The sequence below is a fragment of the Arabidopsis thaliana genome, chromosome 5, assembly GCF_000001735.4.
Source record: "Arabidopsis thaliana chromosome 5, partial sequence".
In the NCBI taxonomy this organism is placed as follows: domain Eukaryota; kingdom Viridiplantae; phylum Streptophyta; class Magnoliopsida; order Brassicales; family Brassicaceae; genus Arabidopsis; species Arabidopsis thaliana.
This window is the reverse complement of record NC_003076.8, coordinates 19,539,130-19,557,389: the sequence shown is the minus strand read 5'-3', so window position 1 is coordinate 19,557,389 and position 18,260 is coordinate 19,539,130. Positions and strand designations below refer to the sequence as shown.

The window sequence follows — 18,260 nt, the reverse complement described above, 5'->3', positions numbered from 1 at the left end:
TATCGAACAAAAAATAAAAGTGGAATAAAAATCTTTGTCAAACAAACTACAATTAGTAGAGCAACCCAATCATTGTTATAGAAATAGCTCATTAACCCATGTGTTTAGGTTTCCATCAAAACAGATTCATAATTTGTGTGATAAGAAGAAGAGAAGTATTTTTAGGAGTTGCCTCTCGTAGAAGTCTCTTTTTTTTTTTTTTTTGGTGAGATCAATCAAGGAACCACTTTAATCTTGATGACAATCCCAATATTTTATTCTTTTCTATTTCTTGCACAATAAAACTTAACTAACTATCTTATTTTCAATTTTAGATTTTTATGTTAATAAGTTTATATGAGCACAAAAATGGATAAATGTTTGCTACTTATACGAAAGAGATGTCATCATCTAGTCACACATGCATACTTTAAAAATGTCTTGTTAGCTACACTATATATTGTTATAACATACCGACATACACAAATAAATATAAGTTATGTTGCCAATACCATAACCATTCTACTTCGGTTGTCAGAATTATGCGTTGACCGATATTTTATTTTTGATAAACAATTAATAAATAATTATAATTTGCCCTTAAACAGAAAAAAAACTTTGGCCTAACTACAATTTCATTAACTTAGAGTTTAACTTTTGTATCAAGGGAAGGTACAATAGAGAGTATTTAGTAGATTGCTTTTTCGTTCCCAACAACCTATTCCATTTCCAGACAGAAAATCAATCCCCATCCTAATTCACTAAAAAAAAAAATCAATCTCCATCCCATTCGTGTTTGTTAGTTGAATTTGGGTCGTAATTTGGGGTTGAGTCGGATTTTAATAATTGCATATCGAATAAAAATTAAAAATTGGAATCAAAATCTTGGTCAAACAAACTGCAGTTATTGGAACACTTAATCATTGTCATAGAAGTTTGTCCAAAATAAAAACTCATTGTCATAGAAATAACTTATTAGCCCATATGTTTAGGGTTGTCATTAAAATAGATTTATATAGATTTGTATAATGAGAAGAAGGGAAGTTATCTTTAGGAGTTGCTTCTTGTGTTAACTCTCTCTTCTTCTTTTTTTGCTTTGTATGAGACCAGTCAAAGAACCACTTTAATCGTGGTGACAATCTGAATATTTTCTTCTTTTCGATTTCTTGCACAATTAAACTTAATGAACCATCTTATTTTCAATTTTAGATTTCTACTTTAACAAGCTCATATGAACACAAAAATCTATCTTGGTTTAGTTTGTCCCACAATAAATTTATTAACTTAAGAAGACTCAAGAGTTTAACTTCTATTAAGGGAATGTACAATAAAGCTATTTAGATTTCCTTCTCACCCAATTATGTCTATCCATTTGGATTAAGTGTGGGAGAGAGTATTCGTATTATCCATTTTAGTATATTACTTTTCCAAACAAAAATCAAAATACCCAAAAAATTAGAAATATTTATCTTAAAGTAGAATGTTCTCCAAATACATGTCCCAATGTGGAATTTCATTACATAAAACTTTTGAACCTAATTTAGAACCCAAAATTTTAATCCCGTCTTTGAATCAAAATAAATTGAATAATACTATCTTTTACCATCCGAATTATTTGTTTCCAATGTTTACCCTTTAACTTTCGTCCCAATCGCCGACCCACCCACCATATATTAAATGAGTCAACAAACAACAAATAAATATATTTAAAATAGAGATTTTGTGTAAATAATAAAGATTCTTTGTGCAAATTATATCTTAAATAAGGATTTGCGTTTTCCACAAAACAAAATAAATAAAGATTTGCGTAAATAACAAAGTTTCCAATTTCCATGTGCAATTATTTTCAAATATATATTTGCTATCAATGATGATTTATGTAGAAGAAGGGGTTGATACAGTAATTTAACAATAATTTATTTTAAAACATTTAAAGAGTTTGAAGTACAGATAATTTTTATTTTATTTTTTGAAAGACAGATCATATAGCAGTCGTGTTGCTCTTCATCGTAGTTATCGTCGCTGATTCACCAACAACAACAACATCACAAGAAAGCGTCCTCTTTTATAGGACCCTCTGTCCCTGTTTCTCTCTCCAGTTTTATTGTAGAATTCGCTGTCATTTTCACAACGACTCACTTCTTTCAGCTCTCTCCATTCGGCGCTCTCTTCTGGAATTGAAGAATCAAGGTAAATGATCCCACATAGATCCCAAATGTTTATAGGGGATCTGGTTCTTAATGAGATTGGTCCCTTGTTGACTTTTGACACCATTTTGTAGATTAGCAATGGCCCATACATCAGAATCTGTGAATCCTAGAGGTAACAAAACACTTTCATTAGTAAACTGAATTTGAAGGATGAATTTTTTTTTTGATATATGAATGTTGATGAATCAGATGTTTGCATTGTGGGTGTTGCACGTACTCCAATGGGTGGCTTTCTCGGATCTCTTTCATCTTTACCTGCCACAAAGCTTGGATCTTTAGCTATTGCAGGTATTAAAAAACAGTTCATGTTTCTGTGCAAAATCTTTAGCTTTATGTATAATTGACGAGCCCTTGTTGTTGTTTTTAATGATTTAGCTGCTTTGAAGAGAGCAAATGTTGATCCAGCTCTTGTTCAAGAAGTTGTCTTTGGCAATGTTCTTAGTGCTAATTTGGGTCAAGCTCCTGCTCGTCAAGCTGCTTTAGGTGCAGGAATCCCTAACTCTGTTATCTGTACTACAGTTAACAAGGTTTGTGCATCAGGCATGAAAGGTGAGAACTTTGGAACATTTGCGCTCTGCATTTTTTAGACTTTTGATTTGATGCTTTTGACAATGTTTTTCTGGTTTGTTTGGTGGTTTTTCAGCGGTAATGATTGCTGCTCAAAGTATCCAGTTAGGGATCAATGATGTAGTTGTGGCGGGTGGTATGGAAAGCATGTCTAATACACCAAAATATTTGGCAGAAGCAAGGTAAAATGATGTGGTTTTACGGAATCATTTGGTCTTTTTACTCTATGCATCATTGTTTCTTATTCGGATTTTGATGCAGGAAGGGATCTCGTTTTGGTCATGATTCTTTAGTAGATGGAATGTTGAAGGATGGACTATGGGATGTCTATAACGACTGTGGGATGGGAAGCTGTGCAGAATTATGCGCTGAGAAGTTTCAGATTACAAGGGAGCAGCAAGTATGTTGATCCTTAGTTTTCTTGAATTAAGACTCGTGATGCTTGTTGCATATTTGTACCCCATCAACTTATTATTGATAGATACTCTGCATACATCCTCTGTACAATTCCACTGCCTTGATCATTAGCCATCTGTGAACTACTAGAATTGGTTAGTTGGGCTCATTCTTTATGGAAACTCAAAACATGAGTTGATTGGTGTCTTACTGATGAATATGCAGGATGACTATGCAGTTCAGAGTTTTGAGCGTGGTATTGCTGCCCAGGAAGCTGGCGCCTTCACATGGGAAATCGTCCCGGTTAGTATATTTTTTGTAATTTTTGGTTAATGCGTTATACATGGTGAATATATACTAAGGTAATTGGTTATGCAGGTTGAAGTTTCTGGAGGAAGAGGTAGGCCATCAACCATTGTTGACAAGGACGAAGGTCTTGGGAAGGTGATTTATGTCCCCTTTTGGTTTAACGATTATGCATTTATACTCCAGTGAACCTGAGATTGTGCTTTTTCATGTTATTCACCTGTTGCATACAGATTGTTTTCTAAGTGAACTTTGCTGAACAATAGAGTATTTGCATTGACTACTGTTTTGAGAAAATTCTATTCATGTTTATGTTTTCAGTCATAAATTTTTATTCATTTGTATCTTCTACTGTATGAGGCATTACACGTCAGCAAATGAAACTTGTGGTTAAGATAACTCCAAAAAATGAGATCTAATTTAGTATGATTTGCTACATGTATGATGTCTCAATGTCTCAGTTTGATGCTGCAAAATTGAGGAAACTCCGTCCTAGTTTCAAAGAGAATGGAGGGACTGTTACAGCTGGAAATGCGTCTAGCATAAGGTCCTTTTCCTAGCTGACCATATATATGTTCTTAGCTTTTAGAGAACTCATGTAACGTATGAAGTGGATCTTGGTTAGATTTGCAACTTTTTTTTCTCTTTAGTAAATTTTGTCTCTCTTTGACAGTGATGGTGCAGCTGCCCTTGTCCTAGTGAGCGGAGAGAAGGCTCTTCAGCTAGGACTTCTAGTATTAGCAAAAATTAAAGGGTATGGTGACGCAGCTCAGGTACGTTACTTATAATCTTGCATTCCCTTTTTGAATACAATCTGATTCCATTCACTAAGTGAGACCCAAACCCTGCAGGAACCAGAGTTTTTCACTACTGCTCCTGCTCTTGCTATACCAAAAGCCATTGCACATGCTGGTTTGGAATCTTCTCAAGTTGATTACTATGAGATCAATGAAGCATTTGCAGTAAGAACATCTGTCTTCTTCCTTACATAATTGACAAACCATTGTGATGCGTAATTTTTACTAAACTGACTTTTCACAGGTTGTAGCACTTGCAAATCAAAAGCTACTCGGGATTGCTCCAGTAAGTCTTTTATATCACCGAGTCTGTTAAATCATCATCTTCTCAATCAACTTAATCAAGTGGTTTCATAAACATGGATTTTGTTCCTCTTTGCCTAAACAGGAGAAAGTGAACGTAAATGGAGGAGCTGTCTCCTTAGGACACCCTCTAGGCTGCAGTGGCGCCCGTATTCTAATCACGTTGCTTGGGATACTAAAGAAGAGAAACGGAAAGTACGGTGTGGGAGGAGTGTGCAACGGAGGAGGAGGTGCTTCTGCTCTAGTTCTTGAGCTCCTTTGATGCATTATGAATCCAGGTAACTCACATTCTGCTTAGCGTTCATAGATCGAAGATGTAGAATGCAGGAAAGGAACTCATGATCTCCTCTCATGTGTTTTCTTCTCAGGTTGGTAAACTAAATAGATGGATCTATCTCTCATCCAACTTCCATGAGTCAGTCATTGCACTTTACGTTTTATGTTAGTTGGTCTCTCAATAAAGGAGTGATCGTTGATGTTGTTAAGTCTATTTATTTATATGAACTCGGCTTCTTTTTTTCTCTTACCGGTGACAGTCAGTTATTGAATCATGGACCGATTTACCGTAGTTAATGATTTATCCTCATGTACTCATTAAAACGTCGACCAAGATTTGACATTTGATGGATAAATTTAAGTACACAATGTGTATGTAAGACAAGAAAATAATAATAATTGGACATTTCTGTAAAGGCACAAGCCTCTGCGCACTTGAGCGGCACTTAAGAAGAAAAAAAGAGACTTCAATGAAGATTTTCTCTATACAAAAAGTTTCTACTCGGAATTTACTCTGAGACATCTCTTCCAAATAGGGTGCTGATTGCCTTCCCGGGATCGCTTTGTTTAATAAGAGATTCGCCGACTAAAACCTAATAACAGGAAAAGAAAATCACATGGGAGCTAAGATCAGGTGAACCAATATCATTGTGGGCAATGTTATCTTGAACTATAAAGTTTGTGAAAGCTTACTGCTTTGACACCGGCTTCTTGAACAAAGGCGATATCTTCGGGAGTGAATAACCCAGATTCTCCAACCACCTACAATGTGAAGACAAGTTGAGGATATACAAACTTTAAGTAAGGTGTGTGTAACATTGTAAGGGGTAAGAGAAACAGGGGATGTGAAATACTACTTACAAGGATGTCTTTTTGACGGATCAGTTCGCCACGCTCTCCCTCAAGTAGCTTCTTTGTGATACCAAGATCTACCTCAAATGTTTCTGAAAGAAAAGGTGATAAAACGGATCAAGAAGGATTGTATGTCTAGCTTTAAAGGAGGTCTGGTTCAAGCATTTACCAAGGTTACGGTTATTGATGCCAATGAGCTCGACTCCTTCAATTGCAAGAACACGATCCATCTCCCTTTCGTCATGGACCTAGAGGCAAGTGGTAACCAAGAAAATCAGAAAAACACTAATTAGGATTAGGAAGAGACAGAAGCATTAGTTGAGGCGTATATGAAACTGGTTACAAACCTCCACAAGTGTAGCCATTCCAAGTATTTTGCAAATCTTAATCATGTATTTGATGTCAAGGTCAGGTAACACAGAAGCGATCAACAAAACTGCATCTGCGCCTTTACTTCTACCATAGTATATCTGCCATGCCTCAACAATGAACTCTTTCAATAGCAAAGGGCACTGCATTTTTCATGACAAGACATTAGAACGTTGCATGTCAGTGTTGTATGACAAAGTATCTGAAAAGGATAATTATACAGAGAAACCAAAAAAAAAAGAGAGAAAGAAAGTACCTTCACACCAGCTTCCATTATAGCTTGCAGGTTCTCATAGCTTCCCTATATGGAAAATAGATTACAGGCTTCATTACGAATATCAAACTTCATTTGGTCTCAAAGAACATTTTCTTCACAATATTACCTTGAAGTATTTGTCATCTGTCAAAACACTAAGACATGCTGCTCCCCCCTTCTCATAAGCTTGTGCAATTTCAACCTACAATTTCAAGCCTTCAGACATAGTTCTTGCAATCCTTATACTTACTCACGTCACAGGATGGTTTAAAAGGGTGTAAATTCTTACAGGGTTAAAATCCTCTCTCAGGATTCCTCTACTTGGAGAAGCTTTCTTAACCTCAGCTATTAAACCAGGCAACCCCGTTCTTTGGTGAGCCGATCTAAGAGCACCAATGAAGTCTTTAGCAGGAGGAACATTATCAAGAGCCTTCTTCAAGCTATAAAGAGGCTTTCTCTCTTTCATCTGAGCAACTTCTTTATCCTTGTGCCATACGATCTCTTCCAAGATGTTACGAGGCGTGTTTCCCTCGTTCTGAAGCCGGAACTCAAAAGGTCCAACGTAATGCAATGGAGGTCCAGTAGGTGGTCTTCTCCTTATCCTTATACCTTGACTCTCAACTACTTCATTCTGGTACATTCCCACTTCTTGCTCACTTACTTTAGCCTCTAATGCTGAATCAGAACCTTCTGTGATTCCAGACTAACAATAAAACAAAAAGCTACTTAGTTCTCATTTCTCAACATGACTACATAATTTCTTCAAACATCACAGATTCATAAAGTGCACAAAGTCTACAATTTTTCAACAAGCAACACAAAAACGATTCCAGGATACTAGAGAGGACCTACCTAACATCGATTCCAAACTCCTGAAGCTGAAAAGCTATTGATACCAACTCTCGAATCATAGATTTTCATCAATTTTGAGAATCAATGAATCAGCACTGAAATTTACATATTGTATACAATTCTGAGGATAAGATAGAAACAAGAAGATTGAATTGGATGAAAAAGTGAAACCTTTTGAGCACGAAGAGGAGCATAAGAAGAAGGTCTGGTAAGTGTATTGTGGAGGTTAAACGGAGAGAGACGTCGTTGAGTGGCGGAGGAAGGGAAGGGCTGAAGAGAAAGCAGTGCAGCTTCCATTTTTTTTTTTGGTTTGAGTCTTCTTCTTCGCTCTCTGTCTCTCGCCGGGAATGCTATTTGTGGAGTGGAGGAGAGACTTCTGTGCGGCGGATAATCACAAAAGTGGGTCCTACTTACACGTTATTTCCAAACGGCCAAACTCTCTTATGAAGATATATATTTTTTTTTTTAAACGGATCAGGCCTAAGCCCATTAATCCCTGAAGTTGAGCTCTTACCAGTGGGAAAATGAGTCAAATGACGGACAGACAATACAATTGCATAATCCTTAAATCATGTATAAGTTTTTTTTTTTTAAAAATTTGGTGATTTGAGGGGGACAAATGTCCTCCTACTTCACTGAAAAAACTAAAAATAAATTACAATTTTAAACATGTTTCGGGTATATCGATCCTCTAGAATCATTCAACAAAATCGAATTAATATAATATGGGATAGAATTAGAAAAAAAAAGTTTTAAAGCAACAAAAAAAAGTATATTTTGCTAACTCATTTATAAAACTGTTAGTTTTTCTATAGATATATAAAATACAGACTATCCAGTCCTTCACGATAGAGCCATACTATAATCATGTTAGGAAAGACAATGAATATATGAGTCGTCTAATCCATGTTTTGAGAAAACCAATTATAATTTTTGAGTCGATCTCAAACTCAATTCCCGCACTATAAACATCGCAAACTAATGATTAAGAGATAATCAAAAAATATATATCGAAGATGTTTCTTATTTTCGGTAAAATCTTTTTATTGGTAGTCGTACTTGTAACTCGATGTTGGTCAGCTATTGAGTATTGGAGTTTACATATGTGTATATACGAGAAAAAACTCAAAATTTGAAGGACTACAATATGAACAATGCTCGATTAAAATTCACAACCCATAAGGCCATAAGTAAACAAGCGCTTTGTAAAGTCATCCAAACAATTGTGAAGCAAATGCAATGTGTACAATTTTGATAAATAAACCAACGTATCCTAGTACGTATTCACTTATTATAGCTAAATGACACATGTTCACATGGAAGTTAATTATTGATATCTTATAGTAGAGAACGTACGTAGTTAATTAAGCAGAAACATAACACTATAAGCACATTTATAGTCTAAAACATGTAGAATAACAAACTCTTTGTAACAACTAACAAAGTCTCAAAATGTTTATGGCACAATTATTTTGTGGGAACAATGATCCCTGAGTCTGCGAGAAGGCGGGATGAGGGGAGCGAAGATAAACATCTGAGGGATGCATTCAGTATCGAGACCTATAAAAGCATGGCAGCAAGAAGGACCTACATTCCCGAACTGTCCATTTGTTATCGATCGGAAAATTTCCGGGACACAGTCGGGAATAACTTCTAGTGATGACCAACAATCTAGTTGGGAAGGTTGTGGTGATGGCAATGGTTGAGAAGTAGCGAACACTACGATGCATACAACTGGAAGAAGGAAGAAGAACTTGTTGCTCCACATTTTGATTAGAGAATTGGAATGATTTATTGAGTTTTATCTTGATATGAATATAATAGTAGTCAGTGATTGGATTTATATAAGATGAAAAAATGTTAATATTTTAAGTTGCGTATTGTGAAATTTTTCATTGTGAGGAATTATGGAGGCACTTTTGGGATGACCCCAAATAAAGGTGACAGTTTGTTAAGTTTTTTTTTTTTTGATGAATTACAAGATAAGCTAGATTAATATTGTTTTCTACACGTTGTTTTATTCTATTGTATTATAAGTGAAATAAGTAAATGATATATTTTATGAGAAATTTCACTTTCCAGAATTTCTTGTAGGATTAGGTAACTTGGAAAAGTACTAAAAACTTAGCACAAGGCAGAAGGGGGATATAGTGGAATGGGTTCTCTTTGGGTCATATATTAGTATAGAGAAGGCCCATCAAGATATTAATCATTAAGGAGGCCCATCCGACTGTTGCGTGTTATAAAAGGAGAAGAACCTAGTTCTCAAGGGATAGAGATTTTGTTTGACCTAGTTCTCTCCGTTCTTCGTACCGTGTTCTCAAAGTATAGAGATTTTGATTTACATAGTTCGCTCGGTTCCTCGGACCTAGATCTTTCGGGTTCGAATTGTTACTTCTTCGAGTTTGAATTGTTCTGAACGTCGAAACCCTTATTTCGATGGGGACTCCGGAATTTCCAGATCTAGGGAAACACTGCTCCGTCGATGTTTGCACGCAGATCGATTTCTTGCCCTTCACATGTGATCGCTGCCTTCAGGTCTCTTTCTCCTTGTCTTTTTATTCCAATGCTAGTTTCTACGATCTACAATGTTGCATGATTTTCTAAATAGAGAGGAACAATGGCTGTGGTAAAGTTTATCTAACTTTTAAAACTCTATTTGCAGGTGCTTTGTTTGGATCATTGTAGCTATATGTAACACGATTGTCCAAAAGGAAACAGAGGAGATGTCACAGTGATTATTTGTCCGTTTTGTGCTATAGGATTTAGGTTAAACCCTGACGAAGATTCAAACATAACTTGGGATAAACATGTTAATGATACAGATTGTGATCCCTCAAACTACGAAAACGATGTTAAGAAGAAGAAGAAACAATGTCCTGTTTCTAGGTGCAAAGAAGTCTTGACATTCTCTATAAAATGTCGATCATTGCTTGAAACATCGGTTTGGACCTGATCATAGTTGTTCTGGACCGAAGGAACCCGATTCGAGTATCTCGAGTACAAACACAACAGTAGCTGCTACAAGCGCTCCTGCATCATCTTCATCTTCTTCAATATCGTCTGCTAGTTTTTTCGCTTCAGCCGAAGCACGTTTTAGAAAGACAAGATTGAATCGGACAAGATTGAATCGGGCAAGATTGAATCCGACCAGGGAAGATGAAGATCCTAGAGTGGAAAACCTCCCTCTATGGATGATCAGGGAAGGAGTGGCTGATGTAGTAGGGGAACTGAGAGGACAGATGAGTCAGGAAGAAGAAGAAGAAGATGTTGAATGGGAAGAAGAATAAGCTCCTGTTTCAGGTCATTTTGAGTTTACTATTACTTCATTTCCAATTTCACCTTACTAGATAATGATCTTATGAAACAACACATTAGTTAGTAAGTTATAGTTAGTAGAGAACTTGTTTAGGTTTATAAAGTATAAAACCGAAATAGAGCAAGAAGATACTTGGTAAGACATGCTCATAGTTTTATCTATATTAGTCGGACATAAATGATTTTTATAGGTCTCATCATATATGTATATGTATAAAGATTATATGTGGTATGCTCAACTTGGTTGTTTTCCCTTGTTCCTTGTTGTGATTTATGGGAATGCCAAAATCTTTTGGTTTATGCGATCGCCTACTGCAGTTGTTCTTTATCTTCCACGTATACTTTTGTTTTATTTTGAACTTTATGGTAATCACATATCAGTGTCTCAAGCAACTAAAAGTATTCAAAAATCTGTGTTGAGTGAACTTTGAACATCTTTAAACTGTGTTCCACTCCGATAATGTAGTAAGTATAATCATGTAATTCATGTCTCTTCTCCTGCATACAGAGATCTGTACCCATGTATGAAACATATGCATGAGAGAACAAGATGATTCGTTTTCTTTTTGGTGATAAACTTGTTTTACGCAACAGTCATTTGCGTTAAAATTATCATCCTCGAGTCTACATGGAAACTAATATTTATAAATGTGTCTGTTTTTGTATTCTGTTCATTTGTGTTTGGCATGCAGATATAGGTGTGGAGAGGTGGGTAAACTTAAATGGTCTGACCGAGCCACAATTCCAGTTCATTGCGGTTTTTGACCCTTCTACATTTCCATAGAGTCCAAAATCTCTCAATTTGGTGCACGGGAATGTCTTAAATGGATGTAAAACCTGAGCTACGAATCTGTCCAAAAATGTATTTTGATCGTCTTTTGTTTTTTTTTTTTGCTCCAAAACACCTAAGACCTTCTTGATTTCATAAATACTTGAATATTTCCTGTTTGACCTTAAAATCACACCAAATGCTTCCTAAAACATAAAAAAACAATAGCTAAAATGGAAAAAAATGTCATGTTATCAGAAACTTGAGTGACCACCTTCCAAGCATAAATATTTCATATTGGCAATGTAGGATAAGGTTGATATGTAGCGATAAATGTCATGTTCAAAAATAATGAAATTAATTGTGAAACATATGTCAACGATGTTGAGGTAAAATTTTACTATATTTAGGCTTTATCACCGATTCTATTGGCTTTTCCTTGAAATCCAATGCATTTTAACTTTTCCTTGAAATCCAATGTATTCTAACTTGGTTAACCTCTTTTGGAGAAATCCAGGCAAACATGGCTTATGAACTAATATATAATTTTTTCAACGGATGATATGGTTCATTTAAAAACAAATAATAAAATATAGTCATTGAAATCCACCAAACATAAATAAGCCATGCCTTGAATGGATATAAAACCTAATAAATAATACAACTGTTCTCTTCTAACTTGTCAATGATGTCAATGCATAAGACATAAAACTAAAAGCCTAAAGATTTGAGAGTTTGATGCTGAAGAAAAATATCAACAAAATGTTTTTTTAGAGTGATGGGTTAAAGTATAAATGAAACTGCTAAATTTGGCCCCAATGTATAACCTACATTCATGTTGCCTGGATTATTCACCAGATTCTTGCTGACATTGTCTACATGCATTCCTTCTTTTCCTCTCTTTTTCTTCTTTTACTTTTAAGCTTTTTTTGTCAGAAAGCTTTTGTTGTCTCTGTTTTTTTTTCTCTCAATAATAAAAGTCGCATGTGACCCCCTCTGATGAAAAATGACATAAAGATAAGCACCACCGCCACGTTTACACGAGATCCACACCGTGGACATCATATCTTGTTCCTCAATTACTCAAAGTGCATAGTACGTATTACAAGTCGTTAAAAACACGATTAGAGATCTGAAATTAATGTGCAAGAACATGTATTTATCCGGAAGAGTTATTACAAAATATAGTTTGACTTTTTTTTTTTTTTTTTTTAAATTTGTTGAGTCTTATTCTATACTACTAGGATTAAACCCGCGGTTTCCCGCGGGCGAAAGCTTTTATAGATTTTTTATTAAATAAATTAGTGTGTGTTATATTAAAAAATAGTAACATATATTTAGTTTTTTTAAAACTGGTATAAATAATGATTGGAATCTTTTATTAGTATGGAGGCTATTTACTGATTAGAATCATGTATTTTATTGTGTTTAAAGTTGTGTATCAATTACTAAATGTGTATTTGATATAAGTAAAATGGTGACAAAAATGTAATATAATGATAGATGGTGTAATTATTTTGTTGATTATAAGATCTTTAAAAACCAAAGTTGGTATGTTTTATCTTTTATTTTTGGCAAAACAAAGACAATAACATTTATGAGGAGACCTTTTTTCTAAATCATACAGAATATATATACTAAAGAGTATTTTGAAACTGTATTAATGATCCCATTACCCAAATTATATGATACAATAAAAGAATATACCCCCAAAAGAAAACAATGCAAAGTAAATCATCTTAACACCTAATTCTTCTTTCTAAAGATTGATTAGATTCACTATTCATGTTTTTCATCTCTTCATTGTCTTGTCCGTAGCAGCCGATCACCAATCGTTCTCAACTCGAACGTTCTCACAGCAAGGACAACATCACGGATTGTAGTGTCTAGCACATAAGGAGTGCGTGCTCGCGGCGCTGAGAGATCGAACCATGGTAATGGAAGTAACGGATTTTGCTCTCAGCCTTGTGCTATGTCTTCCCTTGTAGATTCTGAGACATGTGTACGCCTATCGCGAATACATTCTCCGGCTGGACCGCGTATTTCCGATCCCGTCTTGGAACCTTCTTGACGTCTCTATATGCCAGTTTCTCAATTCCCCATTTTCTGAAACACAAAACCAAAATACCATTTAGATTAGTCCCTGAACTAAACCAAATCAATAACCGATATGTTCCTTCCTAAAAACAGAAAATATACAAACCAATTACAATTCAATATTTGGTACAAACAAAAGAAATAATCTTTACAACATTTCTCACTAATATCATGTGATGTTCAATAAAAGCAAAGATCGTGACCGACATAGGAGACTAATACAGAATGCACAAAGACTTTTACAGGCCAAGTGTTGACAGAATCAGATGCTTATTGATATTATATGTCACCTTCAAAAAACTTGTGACTAATATTCTAAGTCACTCAATAAACAACACATGGGCTTTGGTTAACGTTCAATCATTAAAATCAACAAAGTTATGAATGTTACCTGTAAGTTCTGGCCGGGCCATCACCGGAATAACAAACCCGACTACTCATAGGCATCAGTTCAATAGTAAACTGAAAATATTCCTCCAAAGATTCCATCACAGACGAAATCGTCTCTTTCACCGGAACATGTAAAAACTCATCAACATCAAAGAAGAACATCCACTTCGTCATGAATACCTATGCAAACAATCATTCACTATCATGAATTGATTATGATATAACCATCGAATCGTTCTTGATCTCAATTTGGTTTGTGATGAGAATGACTTTGATATTTATAGTGATGAAGGAGGCTAGGGTTGTTGGATCTAATATTTTCAAAAATATTCGAAAATATCTTGCAGGATAAGTTGCAAATCAAAGATTGGATCCTCACTAATGATTCGAATTTGGTTTAGTTCATAATGATTGGCTATATTTAGATAAGTGGTAAATATTGTTTAGTTGATTATGGTTAGTTTTAGATTTAAGAGAATAAATTTATAAGATTTTTTTCTAATTTATGGAATGTATTATCGTGTTATGGTAGTTAGAAGAATCGAATAAGCTCGTCTATGTCGATTTTATAGTGATTAGTGAGGAGGGTGAATATATGATTGAAGATTCTTAAAATCGTAATTAAATATGCAGACTATTTTGATGGAATATGCGTGTATTAGATACTAAAAATTGTTGAGATATACAACTAATCGTGTTATGGTTAAGATTGCATTACTTGATGGTAACCTATTATGTAGTTTTACATGTGATCAAAAGCCCATTAAACATAACTCACCCGTCTATGTAAAACGCGGATCCTGTTTAATTTAGTTATTTGGTTTGGACGATTTTACCCTTGATAAGGAAGAACAAAATTCAAAATTGAAATCAAAATTGAGGCTAAATTAGACAAAAATTTAATTTGTACTTCTTTTTTAATAATAAGAGGATATGACTATGATACCTCGCCTAATTCTGGAAATAATTTTTTAAATTAATCAAGATTTTTTTCTTAATAGGTAAGCCAAAGATAGAACACGTCTCGTACTATTACAGAAATACTCTTCAATCTGTCACAATAAAATAAGAATTAGTATCATAGATGGTAACGTATCTCCATTTATCTTTTAATATTAGACGTTACTTAATTCTTAGTAAGAGAAATCGTAATTTACTTTTGTACTTTAATTGTGGTCCCTTGATACCACATTTTCCTATAAGTAAGTACACGCAACAGCATCAACAACAATAGCCACAAAACTTTTTTCTTTCATCCTCTAAAAAAAAATCTTTCTGGTGAGTAACGAAAAAAATGTGTCCGGTGGAGAACAAATGGTTAAAGGTAAAGATTCAATCTTTCAATCTCTATAATACATATTAAGATTCTTTTATTTGGTTTCTTTGATCTTAGAAATGTAATGTGATTATGTTAATCAGGTGGGTCAAAAAGGAGCTGGTCCTGGGGCTAGAAGCTCACATGCCATGACCGTCGTTGGGAACAAAGTTTACTGTTTTGGTGGTGAGCTTAAGCCAACGATCCATATTGATAACGATCTTTACGTTTTCGATCTTGAGACTCAAGAATGGTCGATAGCTCCTGCGACCGGAGAGGCTCCTTTCCCCTGTTTTGGTGTCTCGATGGTAACGATCGGTTCAACGATCTATGTCTACGGTGGCCGTGACGATAAACGGAGATACAACGGTCTTCATTCGTATGATACTGAGACCAATGAGTGGAAATTGTTGGCTCCTGTTGAGGAAGGGCTTCCTGGTCGTAGCTATCATTCAATGGCTGGTGATGATCGGAAAGTTTATGTGTTTGGTGGTGTTACTGCTAAAGGACGTGTGAATACGCTTCATGCGTACGATGTTGTTGATCAGAAATGGGTTGAGTATCCGGCGGCTGGGGAAGCTTGTAAAGGCAGAGGAGCACCAGGGCTTGTGGTTGTGGAAGGGAGAATTTGGGTTTTGTTTGGGTTTGATGGTAATGAATTGGGTGATATTCATTGTTTTGACTTGGCTAGTGAACAGTGGAAGGCTGTGGAGACTACCGGGGATGTACCGGCGGCGAGAAGCGTGTTTCCGGCGGTTTCTTACGGGAAGTACATTGTTATTTATGGTGGGGAGGAAGAGCCGCATGAGCTTATGCACATGGGAGCTGGGAAGATGTCTGGAGAGGTTTATCAGCTTGATACAGAGACGTTAGTGTGGGAGAGGATTGTGTGCGGGAATGAAGAGGAGAAGCCGAGCCAACGTGGGTGGTGCGCGTTTACGAAAGCGGTTAAGGATGGTGAGGAAGGTTTGTTGGTTCATGGTGGGAATTCTCCGACCAATGAGCGGCTTGATGATTTGGTGTTTTGGGGTTTCTCTCATCTTAATGTCAATTAATGACTAGCTGCTTTGTGTCTTTCGTTTATAAAGTGTTTAGTGTGTTGTTGTTTTAAGGAGTTTAAGTGGTGATGATATGTAACTGCTAAGTGTCTGTGTTTAAGGAGCTATGTGTGGTGAAACTTTGCTACCTATTCCAAATAGTTTATTAAGTTTGGTGTTTTGGTAATTTAATAAAAATCTTGTTAGTCTGATTCTCAGAAAGTGAAAGGCTAAAAGTGGTGGTGATATATGGTCAAGTTGTTGCATTCGGATTTAACAGTGATAGTTTTGGAAGAATTATCTTTTTGCATTTGTAGAGGGTCAAGGGTTCATATATTCTTTTAGTAAAGTTGTTTTGTTGTTTAAAATTCTTTCAAAGAACGAAATTATTGAAGTATGAGAAAGAGAAGACTTATAAGAGCTTATTTCACAAATAAGTAATGGTTGTGCCAAAATTTGTATAGGAACAGAAAGTACTACTTGTACCAAATATATGGTTAAATATTGCTCATGTTTGCAAAGAAAGATCATCTTTAAGTCAATCAATGATTATGTGGGAGAGGCACTTGCAAATTGGCTCAAAAATCATATGTTTGGATGGGATATCAATTTTAGTTTTATGTTAACTGTGGAAAATGCTAGTGGCAATAACAGTACAATTTGATACTTGAATAATACATGTATGTTCGATGTTGTGCTGTTATATTGAATTTGATAACATGAGATGCTCTTAGGTCTGTATAAATTATTGGTCTACTATCCTTCCTAAGTTCCTATCCAATGTGAGACATTTTCGTGCTACAAGATATACATATTTTGGTGGTTGAAAGTCGGAAATTCGTCGGAACAGTGATCACAATATTTATCATCTATTTATCATCTCTTGATACATTACAGTTTGGGGGTAATGTGATTTAGTTGAAGGGGTTATAAGAAAGAGATTGTTGAGCTGGAACTTTTAGGCTTTTAGCTATGGTTACTGGTGGAAGAAACTATATTATTAAGCATTGTTGACTGTAACATAAACAAATGCTTGATTTCTATATGGTATAATACACCAAAATTTCCTTCAAAACTAAATTACCAATTATGTGACGCTCTTTAGTAAAATTTGTAATCAAAGTGGAATTTCAAATCAAATAGGTGTTACTCAGGATAATTGAATAGAAGTTTCTAGAGGATAATCTGAACCTTTAGAAAAAAACTTAAATTTTCAAAGAATAGAAAGAGTAAAAGCATAGCCAACTTTGGGTGGGCAACAAGACTCATACTCTGAACCAGAATAATCCAGAAAGAGAAATCAGACAGACACTATTAGTGACATTATAACATAAGTTGGATGCCATAAGCGAGAACACTGTTGTAACCCATAGTATTTTGACTCTGACATGGGACGATTAGCTAAATATTTCTAAATGATGATCGAAACAATTGGTCAAATCTTAAGTTTAGCTTCCAATTTCTCACATTAATACCTTCCCAACTCTTCTCCTTTGGGTAGCAAGGTGAAAAGCAAGTTAAAAACTATTGATTTCACCATTTCGGGTAATGAATTATCTTTTAAACATTTGCAAATCACATATTTACATATATGATACCAAAAGATATAGATAAATGTCCAATATCATAGTATATAAAAATTAAAATAAAATAAAATACTAAACACCAACAAATTCTTCGGTCCCCGGCCCAATGGAATTATCGACCAATAGTCCATAGGTTCTTGGTTATCCACAAATAGAAAATAAAAAACAAAAACGAAAAACATCAACAAATATTTTATGGAAACAGGATACTCACTTATAACCTTATAACGATGGAAGAAACTGACAACCACATTTTCTTTATCGTTATTGCATCTCTGTAGTTTAAATTGAAAGAAAAGAATATTACTATGGATATATATTAATTACGTACTTAAACAAAATTATAATAGTAGTTACTAGTTATGACAAATAAAAAAAAACATCACGGAAACTTACCCGGCTTAGTTTTGTTGACGGCGGGCAAACATGTCCATCGGCTGTCGCTGAAGAGACGAGGATGGTTAGGACCAGAAACAGCCCCAAGAGAGGAAACTTTTGCAAAGCCATGTTGGTTTTTGTTTGTTTTTGTACTTTGAGTTCTTCTTATAAGGAGGTACTTTTGGATGGTCTTATAGTCTTATATGT

The 18,260-nt window shown here is 35.1% G+C and overlaps 8 protein-coding genes across 12 annotated transcripts; 3 read left to right on the top strand and 5 right to left on the bottom strand.

Moving 5' to 3' along the window:
• The first annotated feature begins 1,858 nt into the window (after positions 1 to 1,858).
• Positions 1,859 to 5,248, top strand: ACAT2 (acetoacetyl-CoA thiolase 2). Of its 2 annotated transcripts, NM_124198.4 has the most exons (14): positions 1,859 to 2,169; positions 2,261 to 2,301; positions 2,379 to 2,477; positions 2,565 to 2,738; positions 2,833 to 2,938; positions 3,018 to 3,156; positions 3,378 to 3,455; positions 3,531 to 3,596; positions 3,920 to 4,005; positions 4,132 to 4,231; positions 4,310 to 4,420; positions 4,500 to 4,541; positions 4,644 to 4,836; positions 4,927 to 5,248. In NM_124198.4, exons 2-13 carry the CDS (start codon positions 2,268 to 2,270, stop codon positions 4,818 to 4,820), a joined length of 1,212 nt encoding a protein of 403 aa, NP_568694.2. In that variant the 5' UTR covers positions 1,859 to 2,169; positions 2,261 to 2,267; the 3' UTR covers positions 4,821 to 4,836; positions 4,927 to 5,248. The 2 variants fall into 2 exon arrangements, with proteins under 2 accessions (NP_568694.2, NP_851154.1); NM_180823.3 differs by having other exon boundaries at positions 1,861 to 2,169; positions 2,266 to 2,477.
• AT5G48220 (Aldolase-type TIM barrel family protein) lies at positions 5,123 to 7,714 on the bottom strand (the record flags this gene model as incomplete). 4 transcript variants are annotated; one of them, NM_001203559.1, is made up of 11 exons in its annotated part: positions 7,335 to 7,714; positions 7,164 to 7,258; positions 7,085 to 7,106; positions 6,601 to 7,014; positions 6,439 to 6,513; positions 6,312 to 6,356; positions 6,034 to 6,198; positions 5,856 to 5,934; positions 5,696 to 5,778; positions 5,528 to 5,596; positions 5,123 to 5,427 (listed from the first exon to the last, which is right to left on the bottom strand). In NM_001203559.1, the coding sequence occupies exons 2-11, from the start codon at positions 7,220 to 7,222 to the stop codon at positions 5,344 to 5,346; spliced, it is 1,095 nt and encodes a 364-aa protein (NP_001190488.1). In that variant the 5' UTR covers positions 7,223 to 7,258; positions 7,335 to 7,714. The 4 variants fall into 4 exon arrangements, with proteins under 4 accessions (NP_001190488.1, NP_001318761.1, NP_199633.1 ...); NM_001085265.2 differs by lacking the exon at positions 7,085 to 7,106 and having other exon boundaries at positions 5,344 to 5,427; positions 7,164 to 7,197; positions 7,335 to 7,592; NM_001344764.1 differs by lacking the exon at positions 7,085 to 7,106 and having other exon boundaries at positions 7,164 to 7,592.
• Positions 7,715 to 8,248: 534 nt separating this feature from the next.
• Positions 8,249 to 8,976, bottom strand: AT5G48210 (prolamin-like protein (DUF1278)). The gene has a single exon (NM_124196.2). The coding sequence runs from the start codon at positions 8,929 to 8,931 to the stop codon at positions 8,620 to 8,622; it is 312 nt and encodes a 103-aa protein (NP_568693.1). The 5' UTR covers positions 8,932 to 8,976; the 3' UTR covers positions 8,249 to 8,619.
• A 626-nt stretch (positions 8,977 to 9,602) lies between these two features.
• AT5G48205 (zinc ion binding protein) lies at positions 9,603 to 11,383 on the top strand (the record flags this gene model as incomplete). Its single annotated transcript, NM_001344763.1, has 5 exons — positions 9,603 to 9,701; positions 9,829 to 9,857; positions 9,933 to 10,052; positions 10,126 to 10,466; positions 11,174 to 11,383. The coding sequence occupies 4 exons, from the start codon at positions 9,603 to 9,605 to the stop codon at positions 10,451 to 10,453; spliced, it is 576 nt and encodes a 191-aa protein (NP_001318760.1). The 3' UTR covers positions 10,454 to 10,466; positions 11,174 to 11,383.
• Positions 10,120 to 12,135, bottom strand: AT5G48200 (uncharacterized protein; the record flags this gene model as incomplete). Its single annotated transcript, NM_124195.1, has 4 exons — positions 10,120 to 10,393; positions 10,795 to 10,874; positions 11,214 to 11,456; positions 12,082 to 12,135. 4 exons carry the CDS (start codon positions 12,133 to 12,135, stop codon positions 10,120 to 10,122), a joined length of 651 nt encoding a protein of 216 aa, NP_199631.1.
• An 825-nt stretch (positions 12,136 to 12,960) lies between these two features.
• Positions 12,961 to 14,612, bottom strand: AT5G48190 (glycosyltransferase family protein (DUF23)). The gene is made up of 2 exons (NM_124194.2): positions 13,739 to 14,612; positions 12,961 to 13,356 (listed from the first exon to the last, which is right to left on the bottom strand). The coding sequence occupies exons 1-2, from the start codon at positions 13,909 to 13,911 to the stop codon at positions 13,221 to 13,223; spliced, it is 309 nt and encodes a 102-aa protein (NP_199630.1). The 5' UTR covers positions 13,912 to 14,612; the 3' UTR covers positions 12,961 to 13,220.
• A 17-nt stretch (positions 14,613 to 14,629) lies between these two features.
• On the top strand, positions 14,630 to 16,453 carry NSP5 (nitrile specifier protein 5). Its single transcript, NM_124193.4, has 2 exons — positions 14,630 to 15,061; positions 15,157 to 16,453. Exons 1-2 carry the CDS (start codon positions 15,032 to 15,034, stop codon positions 16,105 to 16,107), a joined length of 981 nt encoding a protein of 326 aa, NP_568692.1. The 5' UTR covers positions 14,630 to 15,031; the 3' UTR covers positions 16,108 to 16,453.
• A 313-nt stretch (positions 16,454 to 16,766) lies between these two features.
• Positions 16,767 to 18,245, bottom strand: AT5G48175 (uncharacterized protein). Its single transcript, NM_124192.3, has 2 exons — positions 18,072 to 18,245; positions 16,767 to 17,950 (listed from the first exon to the last, which is right to left on the bottom strand). Exons 1-2 carry the CDS (start codon positions 18,180 to 18,182, stop codon positions 17,714 to 17,716), a joined length of 348 nt encoding a protein of 115 aa, NP_568691.1. The 5' UTR covers positions 18,183 to 18,245; the 3' UTR covers positions 16,767 to 17,713.
• Positions 18,246 to 18,260: the final 15 nt, after the last annotated feature.

Coding starts and splice junctions, on each gene's coding strand:
- ACAT2 (NM_124198.4), top strand. CDS start 2,268: ATGGCCCATACATCAGAATCTGTGAATCCTAGAG. Junction 2,739..2,832: donor TTGTGCATCAGGCATGAAAG/GTGAGAACTTTG, acceptor GTGGTTTTTCAG/CGGTAATGATTGCTGCTCAA. Junction 4,006..4,131: donor GGAAATGCGTCTAGCATAAG/GTCCTTTTCCTA, acceptor TCTCTTTGACAG/TGATGGTGCAGCTGCCCTTG.
- NSP5 (NM_124193.4), top strand. CDS start 15,032: ATGTGTCCGGTGGAGAACAAATGGTTAAAG. Junction 15,062..15,156: donor TGGAGAACAAATGGTTAAAG/GTAAAGATTCAA, acceptor TATGTTAATCAG/GTGGGTCAAAAAGGAGCTGG.
- AT5G48175 (NM_124192.3), bottom strand. CDS start 18,182: ATGGCTTTGCAAAAGTTTCCTCTCTTGGGGCTGTTTCTGGTCCTAACC. Junction 17,951..18,071: donor CGTCAACAAAACTAAGCCGG/GTAAGTTTCCGT, acceptor TTTAAACTACAG/AGATGCAATAACGATAAAGA.
- AT5G48210 (NM_124196.2), bottom strand. CDS start 8,931: ATGTGGAGCAACAAGTTCTTCTTCCTTCTTCCAGTTGTATGCATCGTA.
- AT5G48190 (NM_124194.2), bottom strand. CDS start 13,911: ATGACGAAGTGGATGTTCTTCTTTGATGTTGATGAGTTTTTACATGTT. Junction 13,357..13,738: donor GGCCCGGCCAGAACTTACAG/GTAACATTCATA, acceptor TTTGTGTTTCAG/AAAATGGGGAATTGAGAAAC.